Consider the following 25,176-nt stretch of genomic DNA (forward strand, 5'->3'; position numbering starts at 1 on the left):
CCCTGCCTGATGTGTTTTTTTATCAGCACGAAGGATATGTCAGATGCAGTCCTATGGCCTAACAGAGCAAGTGAATGGTGAATACTTTAATTAAACATAGTACTGTGGCATGTTAAACTGGGTCAGTAAGGTATAGGTAGAGCGTTTTGACTGTGCAAATCCCACTGATACTCAGTTGAATTGTGATTCTGTGATTGTCTTGGTGGATGGCTGCATTGTCATTTTATGGGATGCCCAGGCTGTCTTGTGTAGACTAGCATGGGGTGGACTTGACCAGAAACAATATTCACCCATCACAAACATACAATCAATCTCTTGGTACACAAGTGCATACATGTACATTTAAAAGAGTTATGCAAGGATGATACAATGATAAGGAAGGATTCCAGCCATGCCTTGTACAAAATCCAGGGTTATGATTGGGTGATCCAGTGTTAAGTTTAGTGATAAGGGATGCGAGAAAACACAAGACTGCAAGGTGAATGAAATCCTCCCGTTTTTCATTGCATTCCAGCTTGCATTTTCTTTGTTATTGCTTGTCTATTATGTTTGTATTGGTTACTGGCAATGTAGACTGCACAAGACGATACCAGTAAGTATGATCTGAGCTCTTTAAAGATGATGCATCTGGTGCCCTGAAACCTTACAGTATTCTTCCCTACAATAGTTTGGCTTACTGAACTGTACGCGCATGCTCACCTGTCAAAATCTGATCTCACCAAATCGTTTCAGACTTAAAGAGAAAGGGAGAAAGACTTACATTTACATTTATAGTGTGAAACAATATTTGACTACTAATTTAAATGGCAAGCTTTTTATTTTATTTTTTTTGGGTGGGGCACTTTATATACTCAGATATCCAACTCGTTATCCTTCTGCCTAGCCAATACTTACAGGCCTATCATCATTTTCATTACGTCTAATGGTCTGGCACCCAACCTTATATATATAGGGCAAAAAATATCTTGTATTGGTGCCTACACACTCGTGCGATTTCCAAACGAGACTGTGGAGGTCAGGCAGGCCCCAATTGACTCCCAGCAGTCCCTGCGCTTCCTCTCTCGTTGTGTTTCCATCATGGCGGACATGGTGCGGCAACAGGAGCAAGAGAAAAAATCTGAGCAAGAGAAACACTTGAACGGGGAGATGGAACCCGAAGACAAGGAAGAGGCGGATACGACAGAGGAAGCAGCAAAGAAGAAGAAGAAAAAGAAGAAGAAAAACAAGTCTGGTAAGAGTAAATATATTGGTAATCAGGCCACGATTATACAGCGCGTTGCTGCATGTCAGTTCAGTGTGCTGATGAAACATCCAGATTATGGGAAAAGGCCACATGAAAATACGCCTTGCAAAAAAAAACAAAAACCGACAGTTTCTTTCTGTATTAAAAAAACAAAACATGATTCTGCTCACTTGTGCTATATATTTTTTCTCGTAAACTTTATTTTATTTTTGAAAGTTTGTATTTTATTTTTAGTAGTTGTGGAATTGAAGCTTACATTATGTAGTACTACTGTACAGCAGTACGATTGGGTGTATTATTGACGTCGGTTGTCTTACTTGATTGATCGCATGCTGCAGTGAAGCCTGTTTTTTAAAGAGTATATATGTATATATTGAAAAAACATTAACATCACATTTTACGATTACTTACATGCGTTTTTATATAACTTATTTAATTGGGTTTTTTTTTATATTTGTTAACAATTGCTTACTAGCTTTTAAGAAAGTAAGTTATGTGTGTTGTACACCCAAAGATGCACGTTATAAAATGCGGGGACTACCTTCACTGAAAATTAAAACAAGTAGCAGTTACACTTCTTAAAATCTTTTAGCAGGAAATAATGAAAATGAGAGTAATGCCACAGCTGCTGGTGTTGACAAAGTGACAGATCAACTGGAGAAACAAGCCCTGGAAGACAAAGAGAAGGATGAGGAAGGAGAGGAAGGCAAGTGGACACTTCAGCAATTAATGGCTGTTGTATTTAAGATGTGTATTTCGTGACTTCGTTTAGTATTTCAGCCGCAGAAATTGCCATTTGTGTCCCTTGTTACGGTAAGATAATTTATATATGCTGACTGGCCAAAAAATATATAATGTTTTTAAATCCAATGGTCTGTAGTGCATGCAGATTTGGGTTGTCATGTGATCCACTAGACCTGCATGCTGTGTGTATGAATGTTGTTATGAACTATTTGGTAACAATCCTGTGACAGCAGAAGGATCTCTGTGACTTGAGAGTTGACAGTGGGTGCCCATGCAACTGGCTTGTCTCAAAGTAGTTGAACAGTTTCCCAGGTGCCTCTGAATTGGCAATGCTTGCAGAAAACAACCACTGGGAAGCACAGCTTTGTTTCCAAGTGGAGCATCAAGACTTAACTGCAGATGTGTGCAATATATTACAGTTTCTTTGGTAGTAGGTCACTCTAATGTTTGGCTAGTCAAGTGTACAGCAATAGCCACGTTTGTTGCATCACTTAGAATTTTAGGATTAAGAAAATATATATTAACATAATTGATCATAATCTTTTTTAACATCATGTAACCAAAAAAACTACAGTGATATTACAAGTGTCTACCAGAAACCGCAATAGTAGTACAGTATTTCATGTTATTTCAAAATGTTTTGTTTTATTTTTCTATTTTTGTCTTTTCATTAAGTAAATGGAATACTACAAAGCGGTATGTAATTCAATATGTTAACGTAACATAATTCAGCAGATTTCATTTGACTATGAAGCAAAATTAGTTAATTCTATAGGGTGATGCAATTGTTTTGGCCAGTCAGTGTAGTTTAATTCCCCTTATATTCTGCATTGTCAAATGCTGTTGGCTTTTTTTATTGAATTACTTTCAGTAAATAAATCTAGACCCTCAATCGTCAAATTTGATAAAATGGTAGATTCTTAATTTCCAGTCACAGATAATTGTAGTGAGATAGATATATGTATATATATATATTTTTACAGATGGAGAGGAAGGAGAAAATTCAGCTGGGAAGAAAAAGAAGAAGAAAAAAAAGAAAAAGGGATGTAAGTAATGTTTTTTGGCCTTATTGTTTCATTGCAAACTTCTTTAATATTACTTTGCACGTCATACACACAAAGTATTTGAAAAATTACAGGGACTGTTTGACTGCTGCATAGATAGTCAGGAGTGTGCAATTCATATCGCCAGACGCCCGGGACAACAAGATTTGTGTGAGGGACAACAAGCTTTACTGTTATACTTTGCGCGTCAGACAAGTACTTCATACGAAAGAAAATTTAAAATAAATAAATAAATCGTAACTAAATCTCAAAGCAAAATTATATACAGAGTACACAAATACGCATATCCTTTTAATTCACAAACCCTCAGTGACACACAGTAACAAACATATTTAAATTAATGCAACAATACTGTTAAATGATACCACCAGCTCTAGGAAGAATATTTAACATAATAAAAATTACAAAAAACTTTAACAGTAGGATTTTCGCACTACCTAGAACCGCCACATGGATCACTTTGACCCATACATTTTTAAACTGCTTCGTTATGAAAATGAGAGACATACGATCAGATTCAACTGAAAAGTTTTATTCATGAACAGCATATCTTACATTTGCATCGCAGAAACACTATTTAAATGGAAAATTAAACATAAGGCTTTATTTTTAAAATGAGCACATATACAGTACGACTACAAACAGTGAAAAAATATAATAAAATACACATTTCAAAAGAAACGGGTATGTACATTAAAGGCGTATATGTACACACAAAACTGAAACTTTTAGCATAATTATTGCGCTTATTGCTCCATTAATTGTTTTCTTTATGTAAGTTTTCAGGGCATTTTGTTAATGCACGTCTATTTTTGTTTTTCGCTGTTCTACATTTTTTTTACACAACAGTACTCGCAGTACTCGCACACGTTTGGTCACCATCATAACTGTTGCATGAAACCGGAGTGTAAAAATCCAGCACCTCTGCACTTAAGCATTTGTATGTCAGCTGAGAAGTGTTTAGCTGATACACCCGAAAATAATCTTAATATTTTTTTTAATAAAGTACCCGGCGCAAATGTAGTAATTAGGCAGGGATTGAAAACCCTGCATTCATTGTCACTATTTTTGCTTTGAAAACAATTGGTTATTTTTTTAGCAGTCATTTTTAACGTTTTAGCCTCTCGAAGTGCTTAACACAGAAAACCCGCCCCTTCAACTCTCTGATTGGTTAAATGTTGTGTCAAGACGTAGCACAGCTGTCGTGGTGCCAAGATTTTTATTTTTTTTTAACCCAGCAACGTGCAAGTGATCTAGTCTGCTAGAAGCGCAACCAATCCTTATTATTAAAGGCACAGTAGCATCTGCAAGACGGTCGGCTCAGGTTTTTTCAGCCAGGCGGCCCGTCCGGCTGAAAAGGCCTGGGGAAGAACCCTGTGTATGTTTCCGTTTTACTGTATAGCTACTTTTTATTAGGGGTGTAACGATTCATCGACTATCGATGCATCGCGATATTTTATAAAACGATCCAATCCATGATCCATTGTATCGCGATACAAGCAATCATTTTATACAGTTACCTGTGCACGTGCATTGTGAACTGATGTAAACAGGCACTGGCACGATGTCCAGGATGTGAATGCTTTCAGTACATTCCTGCACTGAAATGTCTGCAAAAAAGGAAACTAACTTCACTGGGACTGTAGTATGATGTGCTATAGTGAACACAGCATTTGTTAAATGTAGGCCCTCCGTCCATTCAGTTTTCTGGTAGGCTAAAATTACAGGTAGATGTGTGAAGAGACTATGAATGAATACAATTTTCAGAAAGAATATGGTAAATTGTCTGTGACGTACATACAGCATTTAAAAAGCAACTATTTCCATATCATTCTTAAAAGAAAGTGGTATTTTTTGACTGTAGTTATTTATTATTTGCTGTACATTTAAATAAAATACATTATAAACTGATGGTTCTGTGTTTTCTTAGTCAAGTAAAATAATTGTTGGCCTGAATTAAGTAAAGCCTCATAGAAACGGTAAATACTGTAGTGTAATGCATTTTGTTACTGGTACAGTAATATTTTATAAGAAGAACTGCGATCGCAGATCACCAACCTGCTTAAGTGTATACTCTGTAACTGTATAACTGTTCATTAAAAAAAAAAAAATTTAAAAAGTTTTACACTTATGCAGCTTAGACTGTAGTTTGTGGAGACAAGGAGAGATCTGGCTTAATATATATATATATATATATATATAAATATATATAAATGTGTGTGTGTGTATAGATTTAACCTTAAACTTTTGTTCTAAATAAATATTATCCTTTGGTGAACATCAAAATGCAGCTCTATATATTACACCTGCTTCTGTTTTATATATAGCGATACCAATGTGTAAAATGAGTCTTAACTTCAGTTCAAAAACTGACAATCAGCAGCTATAAATGTTAACACTTAATTATTTCCTGCTTGCAGCAAAGGTTCAAACTGATCCACCTTCAGTTCCAATCTGTGACCTCTACCCAAGTGGAGTCTTCACAAAGGGACAAGAATGCGAATATCCATCTACGCAAGACGGGTATGCTACATGCAACTTGCATTGCAGTGAAGTACAGTAGTTTTAATGCAACACACAGTATGTTTCATTGTATTTCTTCTCCTTTGCAGACGAAGTGCTGCCTGGCGCATGACCAATGAGGAAAAGAAAGTATTGGATAAAGCCAATGAAGAGGTTTGGAGTGATTTCAGACAAGCAGCTGAGGCTCATAGACAAGTCAGGAAGTACGTCTCAAGCTGGATCAAACCTGGAATGACCATGATTGAGATCTGGTAAGATTGTTACTTTTCTCAAGTTGTCTTTCAGTGGTTTGTTTTTTTTATTTTATTTTTTTATTGTATGTTTTTGGTGCACACCCCCATTTTTCACACTTAGAATTTTATAAATGAATGTACAGTATCTAGCTAAGGACATTCTGCACACAATTTATTACAGAGTTCTTGTGTTTAGCCAGCAAATGTCCTGTTTTAAGTTAATCAGTTTGTAATTCCAACTATTTTCCAGTAACTCAGCTGTGGTTTTAGTCAATTTAAATGCTGGTTTTGAACAGCAATAAAATATATATTTTGCCATTTAGTTTTCATTGGTCTCCTATCTTATAACTAGTTGTAACAAAACTCTTTCAGTGAAAAGCTGGAAGACTGTTCCAGAAAACTGATCAAAGAGAATGGTTTACATGCAGGCCTGGCATTTCCAACTGGCTGTTCTCTGAATAACTGTGCTGCTCACTATACGCCCAATGCTGGAGACCCGACAGTTTTGCAGTATGATGATGTCTGTAAAATAGACTTCGGAACGCACATCAATGGTTAGTTACAAACCTTTCATTGAAACATAGAACATGCAGATCAAGCATTTGCAATGCTAATCTTGGTAATCCCATTGTTTTGTTTTTTTTGTCAACAGGTCGCATCATTGATTGTGCTTTTACTGTAACGTTCAATCCAAAGTATGATAAGCTTCTTGAAGCTGTGAAAGATGCCACCAATACTGGAATCAAGGTAATTAAAATTACCCTCTGCCACCTTTCTGTGTGGTGTTCCTTTGATTTTATGTTTTATTTATTTTTTTAAAAATATTACATTATTGCCCTTGTATCTGCAGAAATAAATAAGATAACTATGTAAAATTCAATCCCCTAAACAAACTGTTGTAATTTCTCCAGTACATTTTGTTTTGATTTTGTTTATCGTTCTAGTGCGCTGGGATAGATGTCCGCCTTTGTGATGTTGGTGAAGCTATACAGGAAGTCATGGAATCCTATGAGGTTGAACTTGATGGCAAAACATATCAAGGTGGGCTTTTATTTATTTTTTTGTGCTGGTTTAGCTGCATTGGAGGTCCTCTCTATCCATTGAGATGGAATATCTTAAGCAATGGTGAGCTTTCCTCATTATTCTGGTAACAGTTTCAGCCACTCCACTCATTCTGCTTGTGGCCAAGCCAGCCACAAATTTGAAATGCTGTAACTGGCCATTCCACCAAGTGTAGACACTTACAGTATATAAATACTGTTAAGACTTTATCTGTATTTATTGTTCGATCATGCTATTGTGGTTAATAGGTTAATTAGTGAAAAAAACCAAGTCATGAAATAACAACAAATTATTTGCAAAGTAATAAACACTCTTCCATATTTGCCATAAGTTTATGTTGAATTTGCTGTGTTTTCTTACAGTGAAGCCAATACGTAACTTAAATGGGCACTCCATTGGACAGTACAGGATACATGCTGGCAAAACTGTTCCCATTGTCAAAGGAGGAGAAGCAACACGAATGGAGGTAGGCTGATTTTATTCAATCTGGTATATTAAGTACACCATAAAACATACTTAATTGCTATTGGTGCATAGTCTGCGTGATTTATTTATTTATTTTTAAATACATATTTGAATAGGAATAAGCTTTTTGTAAGTAACATGGAGAAAGCAAAAAAAGGAAGGTGTCCAGTTTGTGACCCATTTATTAAAATCCATAAACATTAAACATATTCTAAATTGTAAAAACGTTATAATACACTCCAGATTAGTAGTTGTCTATATAAAAAACAAGCAATCGGTGTACTACAATATGGAAGTATTATAGGTGGAATACAGCCTCCTAGTTATTTGAGAAAATGAAAGCCATGTGTAGTATGCTTAATGCAATACTCTAATGCTAATCTGACTTGAGTTATACATTTTTAGCTGCATGCTGCAAGGCTTACTGATAGACTTCTTGGGTGTTTATTAGAGTGCAGTTGCAAGGTGCAGTATCGATAAATCTTTAGCTGTCGGATGCAAAGGAAAACAACCAATAATGTGTGTGGCTTTAAACAATTACCATTCTTAAAGTGGAGGAACAGCTGTTCCTATTTCCACATTTAATGTCTATGCTTTTTGGAAACTAATTGAGTAATTCAAAATATGTAGCTCTAAGTAATGCGTGCTTTGCCCCCAACATAAAAGTTGTTTAGGACTAGTGAAGATGACCAAGAGAGGCTGTTGCTTGTGTTGCAGACTCTGGTATACCTTTTAATGTGAAAAGGTGTGCAAAAAATGTCTGAAAATTCAGGTATTTGTCAATACTGTAAGGTATTAATATATACTTTTTTTAAAGGAAGGAGAAGTGTATGCCATAGAGACTTTTGGCAGCACAGGAAAGGGGGTCGTTCATGATGACATGGAGTGTTCGCATTATATGAAGAATTTTGATGTTGGACATGTGCCAATCAGGTTAGTTATTTTTCATTTTCTTTTCTTTTCTATACAAGATAATGCATTTGAGTGGAGATGCAAAGTTTACTCCAAATATTATAATATAAATGTGTAACACAAACCACTATATAACCACTAAATTATAGCATTTTTTATGGTATAATACACCTGGTGTAGGTTTCAAAGTAGAATAGATATTCTGGTCTTTTATTATCTATGTTGTACAGAAAACCGTGGAACCTTGTTACAGTTCCTTCCTATGATATGTATTATAAATCCATCCATCCATACCTGAGAAAGAAAACTGTTAATGTTTTATAGTCTTTCATTCAAAACCATGTTTATTTCCATCATTGTCTTTTATCTTCCAGGCTACCCAGGGCTAAACACATGCTGAATGTAGTCAATGAACATTTTGGCACGCTGGCTTTTTGCCGCAGGTGGTTGGATCGCCTGGGTGAGACAAAATATTTAATGGCTCTGAAGAACCTTTGTGACTTGGGTATAGTGGATCCCTACCCTCCACTCTGTGATACTAAAGGCTCCTATACAGCACAGTTTGAGCACACCATTCTGTTACGCCCCACTTGCAAAGAAGTTGTGAGCCGTGGAGATGATTATTAAGCTCTGCAATTTATTTTCTTTCTTACATTATTTTTCCTGACAAGCTTTATCCTTTCTCACTTTGCTTTGGCAGAAATCAGCATGAACTAATTAATCTGAAGCTCGGTGTCTGTCTAAGCAGGGGACTTGTATATCTGCCATGTTTTGACAGGGATGGGAAATAGGTGACAAACTAATGTTTTCAGTTTTTTGTATATTTCTTTCTTGATCTAGAAATGATGAATGTATGCACATCCTATTGCTGATTTATAACACCTATGCCCAGTGTAGGATTGCCTTTTGAATTTTCCTGAAAGTTTTTTTTTTTTGTAAAAATAAAGATTAAACTCAAATCTGATTATTGGTTTCAATATTAATTCAATGTGTTAATTCTTCTGATTTGTCTATTCATCTTCTTTCCCCTGCCTCACTTACTTTTAGAACAGAGCATTGTAATTTATGGTCTTTCTGATTTTAATTGGGCAAGCTACACTTTTTAAATGATTTAATTGTGATTTTATTTATCAGTAATTCCACAATCCTTGCTACAACTTCCATCCATGATTCAGTACACACTGGGAAAGCATCCATAAACACCAGAAAGTAAGGATATTTATGTAGGTAGTATGTTCTGAACTGTACTTGCCTTCATACACGCTTGATTATTTTTATTTGTTTAGTGTTTTTACTCCCAATATAATTAATTTGGTACTGAAACTACTTTTGGGAGCAGCAGCCAGAATTACATGAAGTCTTTTTACTAATTTCCTCTTAAGTGTGAAGATAAACAGACGTGATTCTGGCCCAGGTGATCTCGCGCAAGTTTTAACTTAGTGTGAAAACAGTATTAGGTTTCTAGATAGCCTCACTACTGCATAATTGATTTGAGTTTGAAAACTAAAGATGGTAATGAACTACACTACTGTTTGTTTATTATTTACAATCTAAGCCAGAATAATGAATAAATAACTGAAAATTAGGCATGACCACAAAGCCCATGCACAGGTCATTTAAGTTGACACCAATTTGTCCATAGCTACTGCTATTCTGATGGAAGGTGCATCAATATGAAAATAAGATTGTGATACGGGTGATGTCATACCCATGTTCAATATAACAGCATTTATATGAATCTCACACCCAAGTACTGTAGTTTAAATGGCTCATGAACATTTTGTAATTGGTTGACTAACTTCGATATAAAAACTGGTGAACTAGCAGTTGGCTTGAGGTGTAACAGGAGTAAACTATCTGTTCTGAACACAGTATCTTAAGGATTATTCATTTTGGAAAACTGAATTCCTTCAATAAAACTGAACACACACGTCAGTAACATACATCCCTTGCCACAGCTGGAAATACAAAATAAGAACCAGCTGTTATGTGGGCCCTGTATCTTAATTGTCATAAAACATGCCATACCCAAGACTCATGAAAAAGGTAGCAGTTCTGACATAATAAATGTGACGTGTACAGACGGGTACATCCTTATATCCCCAGATTATAATTTAAATGGCTTGTTTAAAAAAAAAAAAAAAAAAGTACTAATAAAACTAGATCATAATTGGATAAACTATTTTCTAGGCCTCCTTTAATCATAGCACTGCAGATTCCACTAAGAATTTATTACTAATACATACATCATATTTAGGGTTTCTTATTTGTCTATTTTAAGAATACATTTTATGGAAGGTATCAATATTTTTATCCCCAGGGACAGGCATCTTTGCATAAGGCACACAGTCTTTACATACGGTATACCTGGTTTACTTTTTTTATGATACTGTTAGGTTTCATTTTATATTTACAGCTGTGACAGATCTTGCTAAAAATGTTTTTAATAAATACATTATTTATTGCATCCAATTGTATTCTCTTACTGTCTGGAATATTTCACACGGTTACAAAAAGCAAATGCAAAAAGAGTAATTTGAGTCATGTTTCAGGACTTAATTATCTTGATTTATCATGAAGTAAAATGCACATACATGCCCTTTACATTATAGAGTAGGCTATGTTAAACAGCTCATAGCTCCAGAAGACAAACTCGCAAGAGAAAGCTGTTTTACCCAATGAAAGTCTTCATGATAACAAGTAAATTGAGTCATGTGTGTCTCAGTGATTTGAGAGTTATTGGGACCGACGCATTGATAAATCGAGCCCGACCGTGCTTTTGTTTTCAGAAAGTGGTATGCAACTGCAACTCAAAATTATGCCTCATCTACCAAAATGATAGTATTGCAAAGGCAGAGAAATTACAAAAGATAAAATCAAATGAGGCTACCACAATCTCTTACAAGTATTAAGCACACTCATGCTCACGAGATAGTATCTTGTGCGCACGAGATACTAACCTTTTTTTAATTCTCACCATGTCCCTTTAGGAGTTCATAACACCTATCATAACTTTTTATTCATGTTTGCTTACTTAATAAATATATAAAGCAAGTGCACATGTGATGTAAATAAACTGCATATTACATGTAGGTCCCATTTAAAAAAAGAACAATTGCCTAAGCTATACAGTAACCATGGAACACAAATGTCTGGTATTAAATGAATCAAAATAAAATGAGCCAGAATGAAAATATATATATATATATATATATTTTTTTTTTGTAAAAACAATGTCAGTTTATTGAGGTAAAAGTTATCTAAAACTGAGGTAACAATTTGCATAGTATTACTTCCAAACATTTATATCAGAAAAAAAACAAAATATACTACAGAACACTGAATTTTTACAAACATCTTAAACAAAACAAAAAATATCCATTGCAACAGTGCTGTGCTCGACTATTTTTTTTCAATTTTAAATACGACTGTAGAAAAGTATAAACCAAAATATTTAACCGGTTATCTCAGCTGGGGCCTTTACGCGCTAAATGTTTCCAGTAGGGGTTTGCTAAACATTCCGATTTGGGCTTCCCTTTAAGATGTTTTGGTATTCCAAATTAGAAACCTATAAAATTGCAAAATGTGGTCATATTTTCAAAAGTATTCTGACAAGAGTGTTTTGAATTAATTATCCAATAGTCTGTTCTCATTTTACCTAATTTTAGTTAAGGCTGCACCAAGGCTGAATGCAAGGTTGCAATACAGATTTCAGATCAATATAGTGTGAAAAAAAAGGTTTAAATCACTTACCTATAATACATTTAAAATGGATTGGTGATTACATTTTGATTCAGAGCTTTCAGTCAGAAAATTGCTCTGTTTTGTAATTAACAAGCTTCTTTGATGAGAATAAAAACAAAAAAATAAATCCTGGAGGGTCAAAGACCAATCTTAATACCTGGCAAGCCCTGTGCATTTGTGCACTGCAATCTCCTAAATAGATCAGTACACCACTTTCCCTGAAGGGCATATCAAAGACAGAAAAACAAACGAGAATTTACATCTACAAATGTACACATACATCAAGACACTTGCATTACTAAACTACCTCTCAGAACTGATTTTATGTTGCATTACCAAGAGCTTTGGTTACCAAATAAAAAATACATATTAATAATAAAGGGAATAGCTTACATTTCAAAAGCATGTGATGCTAAAGCATTTATATCCCAATATGAAAATGTAGATAACCCCACCCCCCTCCCTCCTAAAATGGGTATGTTCCCATCCCCATTTAATGCCTACTTTCTTCATGTCAAATATATTGGACATTAAGCAGCAAAGGGATCAAATTAATTAAAATATTTTAGACCTGTTCTGAGAAAACATTAAAGTCAGGCCTTCCTTCTATTTTGACTGAGTGCTGAACAAGTCACGAAAGATTACTGGCACCCCCCCCACCCCGTAATAAAGAAAAATCTAACTTGATTGTTAACTAATATTAACACTTATTCTGGGTACATTCTAAAAGGGACTATTAAAACATAACTTGCATTGTATGGTTGTTTCAGTACAAGAAGTGCACAGTAACTGACTGAGATTGTTCAGTTGAAAGGCAAGTATCTAAATATGTATTTACTCTCAGAACAGTATTATGAAATTAATACTTTCTGAAAGACCATAGCAAAACAGACTACAAGAATTTCCTCATGGCAGTTCATCCTGTTTAAAATGCTTGAACAATTGCCACATACATGCAGTTCAGTTATTTTTATCAATGTAAATCAATTACAGCTGTATATACACTTACTCTTAACAAAATGCAGTTTACAAACATTGTATTACAAAACATTATAAACAAAATGTACACCAATTCACAAAAGGTGGAACCTTAAACTAGTATTGTAATCAATACTTTGTATCCATACTTCATATTCACAAAGAAAAGTCTAAACAGTGTACAAAGACTAAATGTCTTTGGATGTGCTGATGTTTTTAAGTGAAGGGTTACCCTTTTCAATGCCATGCTGGTGTTCAGCTGCTGGAGGACTACTCTGGTGAGGCATTGTTTAAAGAGATGGTCCTTTCTCCTGAGAAACACGCTGGGTATAAAACAGTATGTAGGCCTGTGCCTTACACACTTCCTCCACAGTGCAGATGTTTAACTTGGAATCATTACAATGCACCCAGAACCCTGCAGGAAAAGGATTGTGAATCTCAGGTTGTATCAAATTTATTGCAAGGTCATTAATCCTATAACTTCAGGCTAAATAAAAAATAAATAAGGAGTATTTAATTCTCTCAACACATTGGTACATGATATCCAAGTCTAAAAACTACTCTTTTTTTACCTCTGGTCCGTACCTCAATTTGTTTAATTGATTAAAAAGCAGGCAAGCAGTCTGTTTTAATTACGGGTATATACATTCCCTATTTACACAAGATTCATAAGGATATTCAGCTATTAAAGAAACAGTCCTGACACAGTTTGAGATACATTATGTGATGCATGCAAATGTCTATAACTTAACTGATGGAGTGGTATTTAAATGCAAAAAAGCAATTTCATTGAAGACATGTTTACTTTATGATAAAGTTTAGTGCTTTAATGGTTTTCTGCTAAAAGCAAATTACAATTTGGAAGTGCAATGAAGCTATGAAAACAAAATAGCACCTGTTTTTTCCTGTTGATATTTATTTAGGCTTTGAAAAGAAGAAAAAAAAAAAATGATTGTACTTCAAGCACTAATAACTCTTGCCTACCTCCTTCTGTATTATAGCAATACGAAGTGTAGTGTCCTGAGCCAAATCCCTTTCCATGATGCATCACCACAGCAGACAAGTCATATATGAAACAGTCTGGCCTGAGGGTCCCTGTGGAATCCCTACAGCAGTAGGGCTCCATGTTCAGTATCTGATCAAAGCCGACATGAACTCCAATTTTCTCACGATGATTTCGACCTGACCACCTGAATACATAGATTGTGAATAGGGTGAATTTTAAAGCACTCACTGAGACCACTACAAGTATGCATCATCACAACTAACACTGTACAAAGCTAAAATCAAAACAATGAATAAAGCAATTTTCTAATGATTTTCTCAAAGATGATTTCAGGTATTATTACAACTTCTTGGCAGACTACTGTAGAGGCCTGGCATAGTCACTCAGGAGATATCCTTGCAGGACACCTACAATTCTCATACTGGCACAGGACAAACAATGGGAAACACAGCAACGCAGTAAAAATAAAAATGCATGTATGGGCTTCAACATTTTGTTATTGCATCATTGTGTTCCCATATGGCATATTTAATGTGAGAAACACAAGAGACCTTATACCAGCACTGCACCTGCACTCAATCATCATTGCAAACATTTGGAAGCCTTAGTAGGTGTTACCTAAAACGCTTAAGGTGCAGTCTCAAGACCTGAGGCAGTTTGTGGACCATGAGCTGCTTCTGAGCTTCCGTCAGGATGACTGGTTTAGAAGAAAATCTCCTGCGCTTACCTTAAAAACACGAGGGGAGAAAAAGGAAAGTTACCATGTCTTACCATTAACCCGTAATCGTGTCTTACTGTTAATGATTAGCTCAGTGTCCTGTTCTTGACAATATATTGTTGTGAATACAGGCAGCATTAAAATGTGTAGTATTTTCTTCAGGTACACAATCTTCCTAAAGCTGGTCTATTAAACTTTCTCTGTTTATTCTACTGTTTGTAAGTTTGTTAAAAAAAAAAAAAAAGTTGGATCATATTAGGGCAAAACACACCCACAAACCTTTAGTCAAAGTCCACATTATTTATCAGACAGTGCTGTGCGAATTAAGATTTAGAACAATATGTAATCTGAAAATAAATAATGGCAGTAAAACAATCTAAACTGAAAGACGCATAAGGTTCTGTTGCTATTATACTAAAGAACAAGTTTAATCGAAATATTTTGTAACTATGTGGATACAAATTATTCACAAAGCTTTAACTCAGGGGTTATTTAAAGTCTGTTTTGATTAGATAAATACAATCTAAATGGTGTGCCTTCCTCCCTTTGTAACACACACACACACACACACAATTGGGGACTTATTAGATGGTGGGAGTTGGTGGGGGGTATTAATACATTCCCTGTAAAACTATGAAAATGGTTATTTGTGCATATTATTTACATTATGTATTCACCATCAGAATACATATTAGCTACTGGGCTGGAGTAATAAATCTAGAAGTGTTACTCTAGATTCACAAACCGGTAACTTTGAATCTGCACCCAGTGGGCATATGTGATATTGCATACATACTGCCTTTACTCACTGTTGCACTGATCACATGCATATATCTTCCCTTCCAAGGCTTCAGTCTCTGTGAACTTTGCTAACATTTCTGTTAGCAGGCAGGGATACTGCGAGGCAGTTTCTTTTCCGTAGCAGTGGTACCTTTCAGGGAATTCTAGTGACAAGTCCCAGAATGGCTCCACGGTATTGGATTTATTGTCACAGGCAAGGCAGGTAACCTGTCAAAGGAGAACAGGTTACACTTAGTGCATTTCTTAAATGGTTGGCATTCACTTTACCTCAGAATAACCTACACAAGAGTTACCAGTATTCTTCTAGTCTCTCCTGTTTCATCTAGGATTGACAGAGGAGTGGTTTCCTTTGATCTTTGTTACACATACAACCTGTCTATTTTAATATACAAGCAGCGACCAATATAAATACTTAATAATTTTGCTATTAGTTGACCCATATGGTCAGAAGCACTTGTTTTCTTTTTGTGAAACTATGTGGTGTTGCATGCCATTTTCATCCCCACTACATTGATCTGCTGCATAATGGGAGAATCTAATAACATAACTAGTGAAAAGACATCAGCACCTATTTCTATAAAACAATTTGGAATGGCATATTTCCATGAAAAAAAACACACATTTCAATTTACTCTGGAGAAATAATACCTTGTAAGGTAGCTTCAAAATCAGTTATATTTTTGTGGGTCAATAAGTAGTGACAACTATTGAACTGTTTTTGTAAATAATTACTTTGCAGTGTCAAAGCAGCAAATGCTTCTGTAAACCATCAATAAATCAAACTGACAAGCAAACTGCTCTATAAAAGTATCTTCTTTTATGGCAGGAATCTGCTCTGTATTCACTTTACATTTTGTAACTGGATATGGAAGAATGCCCATCTATACTGGTGTTGTAAACCAGAGTAACAGGAAATTCAGTTAGGCTTTGTTTCTCATTACTTATCACATTCAAAGTCCCTTGTCCTTTCTATTATACATCTGCTGTTTTGTTAAACCCAGTTTCATGCTGTGTGGTTTGTACTGTTGGTACCAATGAAGCTGCAAATGCCAAGAAGCCCTTGAATATACTGTAGATTGTTGCAGTGAAAGTATTCGGCAATTCCCCAGTAATAAAACATAATTGTAACTGAAACCAGTTTCCCCTTAGGTAATCCTAGGCACAGTATTAAAGTGTTAAATACAGTACAAGCTCACCATTCTGACAACAGCATAAAGGCCAACAGGATTTCTGGCCTACAGGATTTGGGTTTAACTGTCAACTGATTACATGTCACAGACACCTGTTGATACCATTCAGCAGGTAGGTTTTATTTTTTTTGTAACCAATAAAACCAAAACAACATCATCCTTTCCTGAGTTGGGTCAGCACCTTTGTTGAGCTTAAAAACCAGAGTAGAGGAGAGGCCTTGCTTGGACTGGTGCAGAACAAATGGAGCTATGGTAAGGGGTTGTATATCACTGACAACTAATGAAAAAGGGCAAAACAGGTAGCCCTGAACCGGCAGACCGATGTTCCCACCCCTACCTTAAAATGCGAATCAGTAAAATTAAACACTAGTGATATTGATTTGTTGAGAAGTTTGTGCAATGTTACAAAAAAGTCTCATTTTAGTTTTTTAGTAGAACAAAAAAATTATAAATCAACCAGGGGTCCCCAGTGCCTCACCTATTAAAATGATTGCCTCTTGCGAGTGCAGGGTGACTAATGCAAGCATGGCTGAAGTGCAGAGTGGATCATGCAAGTGTGTTTCAAATGCATAATTGGACATTTCAAATTGGGTAGAAAACAAGGGTAAATTTGATCCTCCCAAAAAAGAATACAAATAAATAAATTATCCACAAATATTTTCTATTTGGGTACCTACATTTACCCAAGAAAAAAAAGTAACACATAAAAAATATATATATATATTATTTTTTTTAATGCAGTCTTGGACTACAGGTGTATTACTATTGTTGTATTTGTATCACTACTTCATACAGTACACATTTAAATGTACCAAAAAGTACACAAATAGGGTTTATTAAAAATCTGTTATTTTACTCTTGACTGCTATCTTGCCAACGTATTCATTTAAATCGTTCAATTTAGCACATTTATGATCTGCAGCACAAAAAATAATCCCATTGCAAAAATCATTATTAGGAAGATAATTTGGAAAAATACTGTGGCAAGCCCTTGGCTTATATTTCCCAAATGGGCACAGAGCCCTCCTATAAAAATAAAAGCTTAAATTGCAGATGTTTCCAGTACATCATAACTTGAATATAAAAAGCAACAGCAAAGCAACCACAGAAAACAGGCATGTTTATTCAATCCTTTCTAAACATAACAGCTTCTAAACTTTAATGAGAAAAATGTGTACAACACAAAAAAGGAAACCCTTTTCACATGAGTATATACAACTGATTGAAGAAAGGTGCTCTGTCAAAATGTTTTAAGCTCTTGAAAAGTAAGGTGATATAAACTAACAGCTGTAAATACTGCTTAGAAATTTCTTCCTGTTTATTTTTTTAAAGAGAGACACATACATTTAATTGTATTTAACTCATGATCTCACAGAAAGAAAGACGCGCATATTAATAGTGCTATGTATGCCTTTAAGAGGGTCTCAGATGGCTGAGGGAATAGAATGGACAAGGGGCTTTGAACATCCTAGTAGTTGATGTTGAAAACCCTTTATGGTGGTGCCTCGAGTTTTAGCCTTAGTTTCTGTTTTTGTTAATTGAATGCTGCTGTCAAGTACTTTATTAAATGAAGGCTGTGTGGTTAAAGAGTTCCAGTTCAAACCCCACCTCAGCCACCGACTCATTGTGTGACCCTGAGCAAGTCACTTAACCTCCTTGTGCTCCGTCTTTTGGGTGAGACGTAATTGTAAGTGACTTTGCAGCTGATGCATCGTTCACACACCCTAGTTTCTGTAAGTCGCCTTGGATAAAGGCGTCTGCTAAATAAACAAATAATAATAATAATAATAATAATAATAATAATAATAAATTAATGTAATACTTTAGTAACCTTAAAAACAAAAATAAATTTAGGCTACTGCTGTGCTATGCTCTCCCGTACTTCCTTGTTAGCTAGGTACTGAATCCCTCCATGTTAACTTATGGTTTTGCACATTCAGGCTGAGTTTCACTCAAACAAACTGCAGCATCCTGTAAGCTGAATGAATACATTCCATGGGGGCTTAACACAAGATAAAGTCCATAAAGAGGTGAGGGCTGGGATATACAAATCAGCTCCAAACGTTCTACTTCTCTAGAAAACAGGGGGTTCCAAATGTATCTGTTTCAATGCAGGTTTTTGCCCATTTACTCTCCTGTAACTTCTGCTTTATTTATTTCAATTATTTTTTTCAAAGTGTGTGTGTGTGTGGGGGGGGGGGGGGGAAGAGGAGATGTTATCAGAAAAAGAAAAAAGTTACCTGTACTGAGCTGCCAGAAGTGTTACCTGGGCTGAGCTGCCAATAATGTTTATTTAAAAAAATATGTACATATATTTATGCACCTGGTATCGTTAAGAAATATTTCAACCTGAAGAACCTACCTGACTGAGAAGCTGCCCGTGAAATATAGTGTTGATTACATTCAGGACCTGTTTGATAAGCTTTCTCTGGGAGGCAGGCATGTGTGCAGGCTGTACAGTGCCCGTGGTCTCCAGTTCCCGCTGCACTTTATCCAAGAGCTCGCAGAGGAACTCCTGAGCATCCTGTTGGGCATAGCCCCTAAAGGCTGGGATAAGCCTCCACACTGAGTGGAGCATGGCAAAGGGGGACACCAGAGCCCACTTCCCCGACCACATCACCTGGAAAAGGGTGTGCAGCTCGTGGCACAGGGAAATGTGTTTAGAGCTGGGCTCCTTGGGCTGGATAAGTTCCATGCTCCTCGTACGTGAGGCTCCCCCGCTCAGGCCTGCTGATAAGTTCCTCCTCTTTAAGATGGGGGATGAGGGTTTGTGAGCACTGCCATTGGTGGCGCTGGCGAGCAGCTCCAAGGCTTGGTTGAGGTCGAGCTGCAGGAAGCACTCGCGGAAGATGTGCAGGTGGCTCAGCACTTGCAGGATAGAGTTCATATAGCAGGTGTTGCCCAAATTGCGCAGGCCTGTCACCCCAGGGGTTACTGTGGGCCTCCGTTTGATGGGAGAGTCTCCAGACTTTAACTTGCCTGCTCTGAGCGAGGTGGATGTGGTTGTTTTTTTTTCCCCTGTGCATATCTTCCTTCGCTTACGAATTGCCGTTGCTACTTTTCTTCTTGCTGCTTGTTGCTGTGGTGGCACCGGTATCCTGCTAAATGTCTTGGGCAAAACTGCCCGCACCTTCATTGTGGGAGTGCTTGTTTGGCTCTGCTCCTTCAGACGGTAGCTCTTCCTCGGAGGGGTGCTTTCCAGCTCCTCCTTCAGCCGACGCTTCAGCTCCTGCCTCCTCTCCCGGGTCTTTGTCCTCCTTATCTCTGCCTCTTCCCTAAGCCTCTCCTCCTCTGTCCGCCGCTTGCCTCCTGCCGTCAGCTCAAACCAAGAGCGGAAGACACGGCCCATTAGGGAGCGTCGCCGGTGCCAGAGCGCTGTGAACATGCGGTCCTCATCCCACAACAGCTCCTGCACACTGCCTGCAGAGATGTCTTCACTGGCCATGGAGCGCAGAGTTCGGCCGCTGCGAGTGGTGCACTCATAGTTCTGGCTCTTGATGGCACTTAGCGTGCTGCGTAGCAACTTGAGGTCCCCTGTGGCATTGTCGTTCAGCACGTAGTCGTCGCACAAGTAGCAGAAAACGTACAGCTCATTCACCTCTAGAGCCACGGGGTGCTTCTTTTCCTGAAAGTGCTTGATTGCATGTTCCTCAATGTAGCGTCCGCAGGCCACATGCGAGCAGCTGAGGCAGGCCCACACCGATTCTGTGGTGTTACAGTCAACACAGTGCCACTTCTGCGGGTTCAGAATCGAGTGGTCCTGGGCAAGTCGTAGCCGTCCAACATGTTTACATTTATCCATATCTGTTTCAGATCTCTGCTCTCAATAAGGCGAGTTGCGGCTCACCCCAATGCATCTTAACCTAAATTAGAGAAAAAATATCTATTATTTTCTTCACTTTTTTTCCTTAATTTATTCTGTATGCATGCCTCTTTTTCTCCAGTCTGTTTTAGGAATTAATTTAAGCTTTAATTTTTACAAAAAACAATGGTTTCACATAGGGGCACCACTACTTCACAGTAATATGTATAATTTATGTGTCTGTATTTCCAGAAGAGTTTCTATAATGTAACAGGCTTACAGCTGTTTTTCTAGTTAATGTGTACTGTAGTTACACACATGCACAGATTTTTTTTTGTTCTTAAATTCATAAACTAACATTTTCAGAGCGAGAATCAGTGACTTAATCGATAATATTTTGCTCTTAGCAATTTAACTTTCAAAAGAACACCTGGGGTGTTTGCACACCCCTTGCATTACTTGTTGTAATTATTATCTTCCACAAGGTGTTGAAGCAAGCCACAGATTTTGCCATTTGAAAACAGACCTTTAGAACAAGTGCTGCTACTATTCCAAGTTACTGATTTTGTGGCTTTATTACACTGTCAATGTGCCACCTAGCAGAAATAATCAATGAATCAATGTCAGTCAAATTTTCACCATTAATTTCTGGTTTTTAATAACCATGTGCAAATAATGCCAGAGGGGAAAGAACTGCCTAGAAGTAGTTGCTCTGTGCATTGAATGGATCAGGGTTAGGGATAGGGTTATCTTCGGTTCAGTTAACAAAGACGTGGAGTTCGGCGGTTTCAGATCAGATGATACACACTCTGATTGATTACGTGTTCCTGTTACGCTGCAATCCACATTTTGGAATTTTGGAACATTTTGCTACAGCACTACCTTGGATGTTAATTTATTATTTCGTGTTGTGTTTTCCCACTGGACACTGCAATTTCTTTCTTGCAGAGATTATGTTAAGCCCTTTATTTTAGTGGACCAGAAATTTAATGTGTTTATATGTTTTAAATGTAGCAACTTTTATTTGACAGTTTTTCACCTACAAATGTGGTTTTTCATCATGCGGTTTTGCACTGAACACTGCATGCAGCTTTAAAGTTGAATGTTTGTTTTGTATAAAGATTTTAAATGACAAAACAGTGGACATACTGCAACAGCTTTGAACTGTATTTCACCAGTCATTAAATACAGTGTGTTTTATTTAAAAGTTTACCCAATAATAAATTTGCATAATGAAATTAGAATATTAGATTTCCTTTTCAAGATGTATATGAACAGAGGGGAATCTAACAATAGTCATGTGACAGCTCTGACCTTGACTGCCATATGGGAGCTGTAATAAGGTGAATCACATCAGTTGAGTGTGAGCTGTAAAACAGTGAGTACGTGTTTTACTGTTTTTTTACTGTTGAGTGAATGGTATGGTGTTAAACATCAAGAAACATGTATTGTTTTGGTTGAAACATATACTGAAACAAAAGCATACAAAATGTGCAGAGAATTATTTAAAGTAAAATATCCTGTTGAGGAATATGGGGAGCCATCATCAAAGCCAGCCATTCAAAAGTTAGTGCAGAAATGGAGGGAGACTGGTTCTGTCAAAAACCTAAAAAAGGTGCGCACGAAAACCGTGTTAATTTAGAACAAAGTGGAAGAAATTCAACAATGAATATTGCATAGTCCACATGTCACTGAGGAGTCTCTGCACAATGTGATGTGCCTTGTATATCATTATCAAACAACAAAACTGCTTAAGTTAAAGGCTTCAGGAGCTTCTAATTTCATTTTTCTAATTTATTATTAGGTAAACTTAAATAAAACACCCTGTATGTTAATTGCATGTCTTGATTAACAAGACTGTGTGCTGTGCTCTACCTTTGAATTTTAAGCTTGCCTAATGGTAAACGTAATCCATCTACCTAACATAAAAATAAAAAATAAAAAAATACTCCCTCTGCAATAATGCCTGTAATTTGACCCCTACCTGAGTTAACATCCCTCCCACCACCACACTTTTGCCTTAACAACAACTTTACGCCACCTGGGCATTGACTCCGCAGAATCTGGTAAATAAATTAATTAATAAATAAATTATTCACATTTTCAGCTGGGTTGAACAGACCACCTTATTTTGCACAACTAAGCTAATCATTGAAGCCTGCAGCTTTGTTAACAATTGTGGGGGATTTTGGGTTTGTCTCAAGGGGCTGTACGAAAAAGAATGAACGAATGGCTTTTGTTTGTTGATGCTGCTGCCACACACAAATTCTAGGACAAAAAAAGCAGTGATGAATGGCTTTCAGCGCATTAACAGAAGCATGAAGCCTAAAGTCTCAACTGAACTTTGGATCTAACCCAAGGAACTGTTTCTTTAAAACATTTCTGCATTTCCAAAGTGAAAAAAAAAAAATACTTTACCTATTCTTAAATCTTTGTCTGAGGGTTTCTTTCCCTACTACAAAGCACAGAACACTGCATATTTTATAAGTTCAAAAGGAGATCCTACCAAATGTCCTTCATTGTTGTTACAAACTTCTGCATTTCATAAGAGGCCCCTCCTTATTCAAAGCAAGAGCACTGCACATGCCTAACATGTGCTAAAAAGTTAATATAATAAATTACAGCAACAAATAGTTTTTCACTAAATCATTTGTATTTTTTTTAACTTTCTTCATTATGATTTAAACTTGTTTATGTGTCTTTTTTATATCATGTTGCTGTGGAGTAGCCTATTTATTTATTTTTAAAGTAATGAATAAAAACTAGGAACTACTTCCACCCACAACATGTAGAGTTAAATACTGCATAAAATAAAAACAGCGTTTAATTAAACATTGATTAGCACAGAGGTGACAGGCTTACAGTAACACAGTGCATTAATCAGACCAGCCACTAACTGCGTACCGAGAACAAATCGTCTGTGTTGTGGCAAGATGACCTAACTCAGCAGAACTCCCAAAACACTTAGCTGCATAGTAGTAGTACACAGAAAGGAAATGCTCAGCTTATCATTTAATGTTTAACTCTGAAAAGTTTTATAAATAGCGAACAATGTAATTCCCCAGTAATTTAATCAATCACTCTGACTTGCATTAGAAACCATATTACAAATTTAAAAACATAATTTGTACACAATACCGTAATAATTCAACAAAACTGCACGCCGTTTTAACTTGAAACAACACAATAGTAAACAACCGATATCAAGCTAAAACTAGATACATGAACTGACCCCGTGAGCTTTAAATTCCCACGGGCTTCTTTACAGTGTTTATTATTACTAGTATTGCCAAAGCCAGGTCAGGAGGATTCCAGGATATAAAACCCCACACGAGCGACTAAGTTTTTCTCCTTACAAGACCTGTATATTTATGAGTTATAAGTTATATTTTCTCTACAGACACTGTAGAATATCGACAATACGAAAAGTTCGAACGGCAACGATAAACACAACAAACCTCCAGTGTCTCTGCCCGCCTGGAGATGCTGTGGTGCAGATTAAATCCCACTGATTCCACAGCGTGTCTCATCACACGGGTTAAAGCTAAATGACTGTTTTGTCACACTAAAGAGAACCCTGCATTGGTAACATATGTTTAAGTCGTTCGGTGTGGCACTCTGTTTATTTGTTTTACTGTTCTGTATTTTAATGAATATACAACGCTAACGTACCTACGAAACGACACTCAATCCGTCGCCATCTTGTCTGCTCACATTGACTGTCGCGTGGAGCACTCAGCGTCCTCCCATGACGTCGCACGAGATAGTGTGTGTGACGTCATTGGTCTCCTCCCACAAATAGTAGACTGGGAGTCGGTGGGGTGTGATTTTTTTTTAAGCCTAAAGTCCTTTTTTTTGTAATCTACATTCTCAATTACCTTTTTTGATATTTGCAATCATGTGGTTCTTATTGCAGTAACTAAAATACTGTCTTTGATTTACTTTTTTAATATACTCTGTTTTTGACCTGAACCTGATCTAGCCTGCATTATAATGAGATGAAAGATAATATGACAGTTTGATATACACACCTTAAATTTACAATAAACTGACTCAATTGTGTTAATAGGAAACAGACAAGATTTTTTTCGAGTTAGTCAGTGTGTGATTGGATTTTGTAGCAGTAACCAGTAGAGGGCGTTTAATTTCGTTGAAGCACTTCAGCTGGTTTTAGAATACTGTTGCGATCTCGGTTAACGCAGGCAGGCGCATCACGCAGGGCGAGGCAATCCACACGCAGCCGTAGGGCAGGCGCGAACCCGGGACATCTCACACTAAACCATAGCGCCGACAGAGCTGCCGGGTTTGCGCCCACCCTCCGCCTGTGTGTGGATTGCCTCGCCCTGTGTGATGCGCCTGCCTGCGTTAACTGAGATCGCTACATTGGTGTCAGAGTGGACGCAGGTACCCCGGACTGATCGTCGGACTGTAGTCTGGTGAGCAAGTCCGGGGCGGACTTGAGGCTGGCAGGGGAGAGTGTAGTGTGCACGGGGGAAGGCAGCAGCAGGGCTGGTAGGTGACCTAATCACACACAAAGACATAAGACCGATATACGCTCCTTGAAAAGGAGCCGGCTCTTTTGTACAGAGGTATCGGCGCTATGAGCCTGCCTGTATTCCCAGCTGACGTTTCAAAACTTAATGTCAGGGGCAAGGGTCAATTACATTCTCTGGCGGGCCAGATAAGGCAAT

At 37.0% G+C, this 25,176-nt stretch overlaps 2 protein-coding genes across 4 annotated transcripts; one reads left to right on the forward strand and one right to left on the reverse strand.

Moving 5' to 3' along the window:
- Positions 1-990: 990 nt before the first annotated feature.
- Positions 991-9,210, forward strand: LOC117414742 (methionine aminopeptidase 2-like). Of its 2 annotated transcripts, none has more exons than XM_059027274.1 (11): positions 991-1,231; positions 1,839-1,949; positions 2,971-3,033; positions 5,472-5,574; positions 5,664-5,825; positions 6,180-6,361; positions 6,460-6,554; positions 6,752-6,848; positions 7,232-7,335; positions 8,152-8,267; positions 8,621-9,210. In XM_059027274.1, the coding sequence occupies exons 1-11, from the start codon at positions 1,078-1,080 to the stop codon at positions 8,871-8,873; spliced, it is 1,440 nt and encodes a 479-aa protein (XP_058883257.1). In that variant the 5' UTR covers positions 991-1,077; the 3' UTR covers positions 8,874-9,210. The 2 variants fall into 2 exon arrangements, with proteins under 2 accessions (XP_058883257.1, XP_033880410.2); XM_034024519.3 differs by having other exon boundaries at positions 992-1,231; positions 1,836-1,949.
- A 2,250-nt stretch (positions 9,211-11,460) lies between these two features.
- Positions 11,461-24,301, reverse strand: LOC117414947 (ubiquitin carboxyl-terminal hydrolase 44-like). 2 transcript variants are annotated; one of them, XM_034024805.3, is made up of 6 exons: positions 24,158-24,301; positions 19,046-20,546; positions 15,502-15,700; positions 14,593-14,701; positions 13,953-14,158; positions 11,461-13,383 (listed from the first exon to the last, which is right to left on the reverse strand). In XM_034024805.3, the coding sequence occupies exons 2-6, from the start codon at positions 20,483-20,485 to the stop codon at positions 13,259-13,261; spliced, it is 2,079 nt and encodes a 692-aa protein (XP_033880696.1). In that variant the 5' UTR covers positions 20,486-20,546; positions 24,158-24,301; the 3' UTR covers positions 11,461-13,258. The 2 variants fall into 2 exon arrangements, with proteins under 2 accessions (XP_033880696.1, XP_033880697.1); XM_034024806.3 differs by lacking the exon at positions 24,158-24,301 and adding an exon at positions 23,944-24,151.
- Positions 24,302-25,176: the final 875 nt, after the last annotated feature.

This window comes from Acipenser ruthenus, chromosome 7, assembly GCF_902713425.1.
Source record: "Acipenser ruthenus chromosome 7, fAciRut3.2 maternal haplotype, whole genome shotgun sequence".
NCBI classification, from domain to species: domain Eukaryota; kingdom Metazoa; phylum Chordata; class Actinopteri; order Acipenseriformes; family Acipenseridae; genus Acipenser; species Acipenser ruthenus.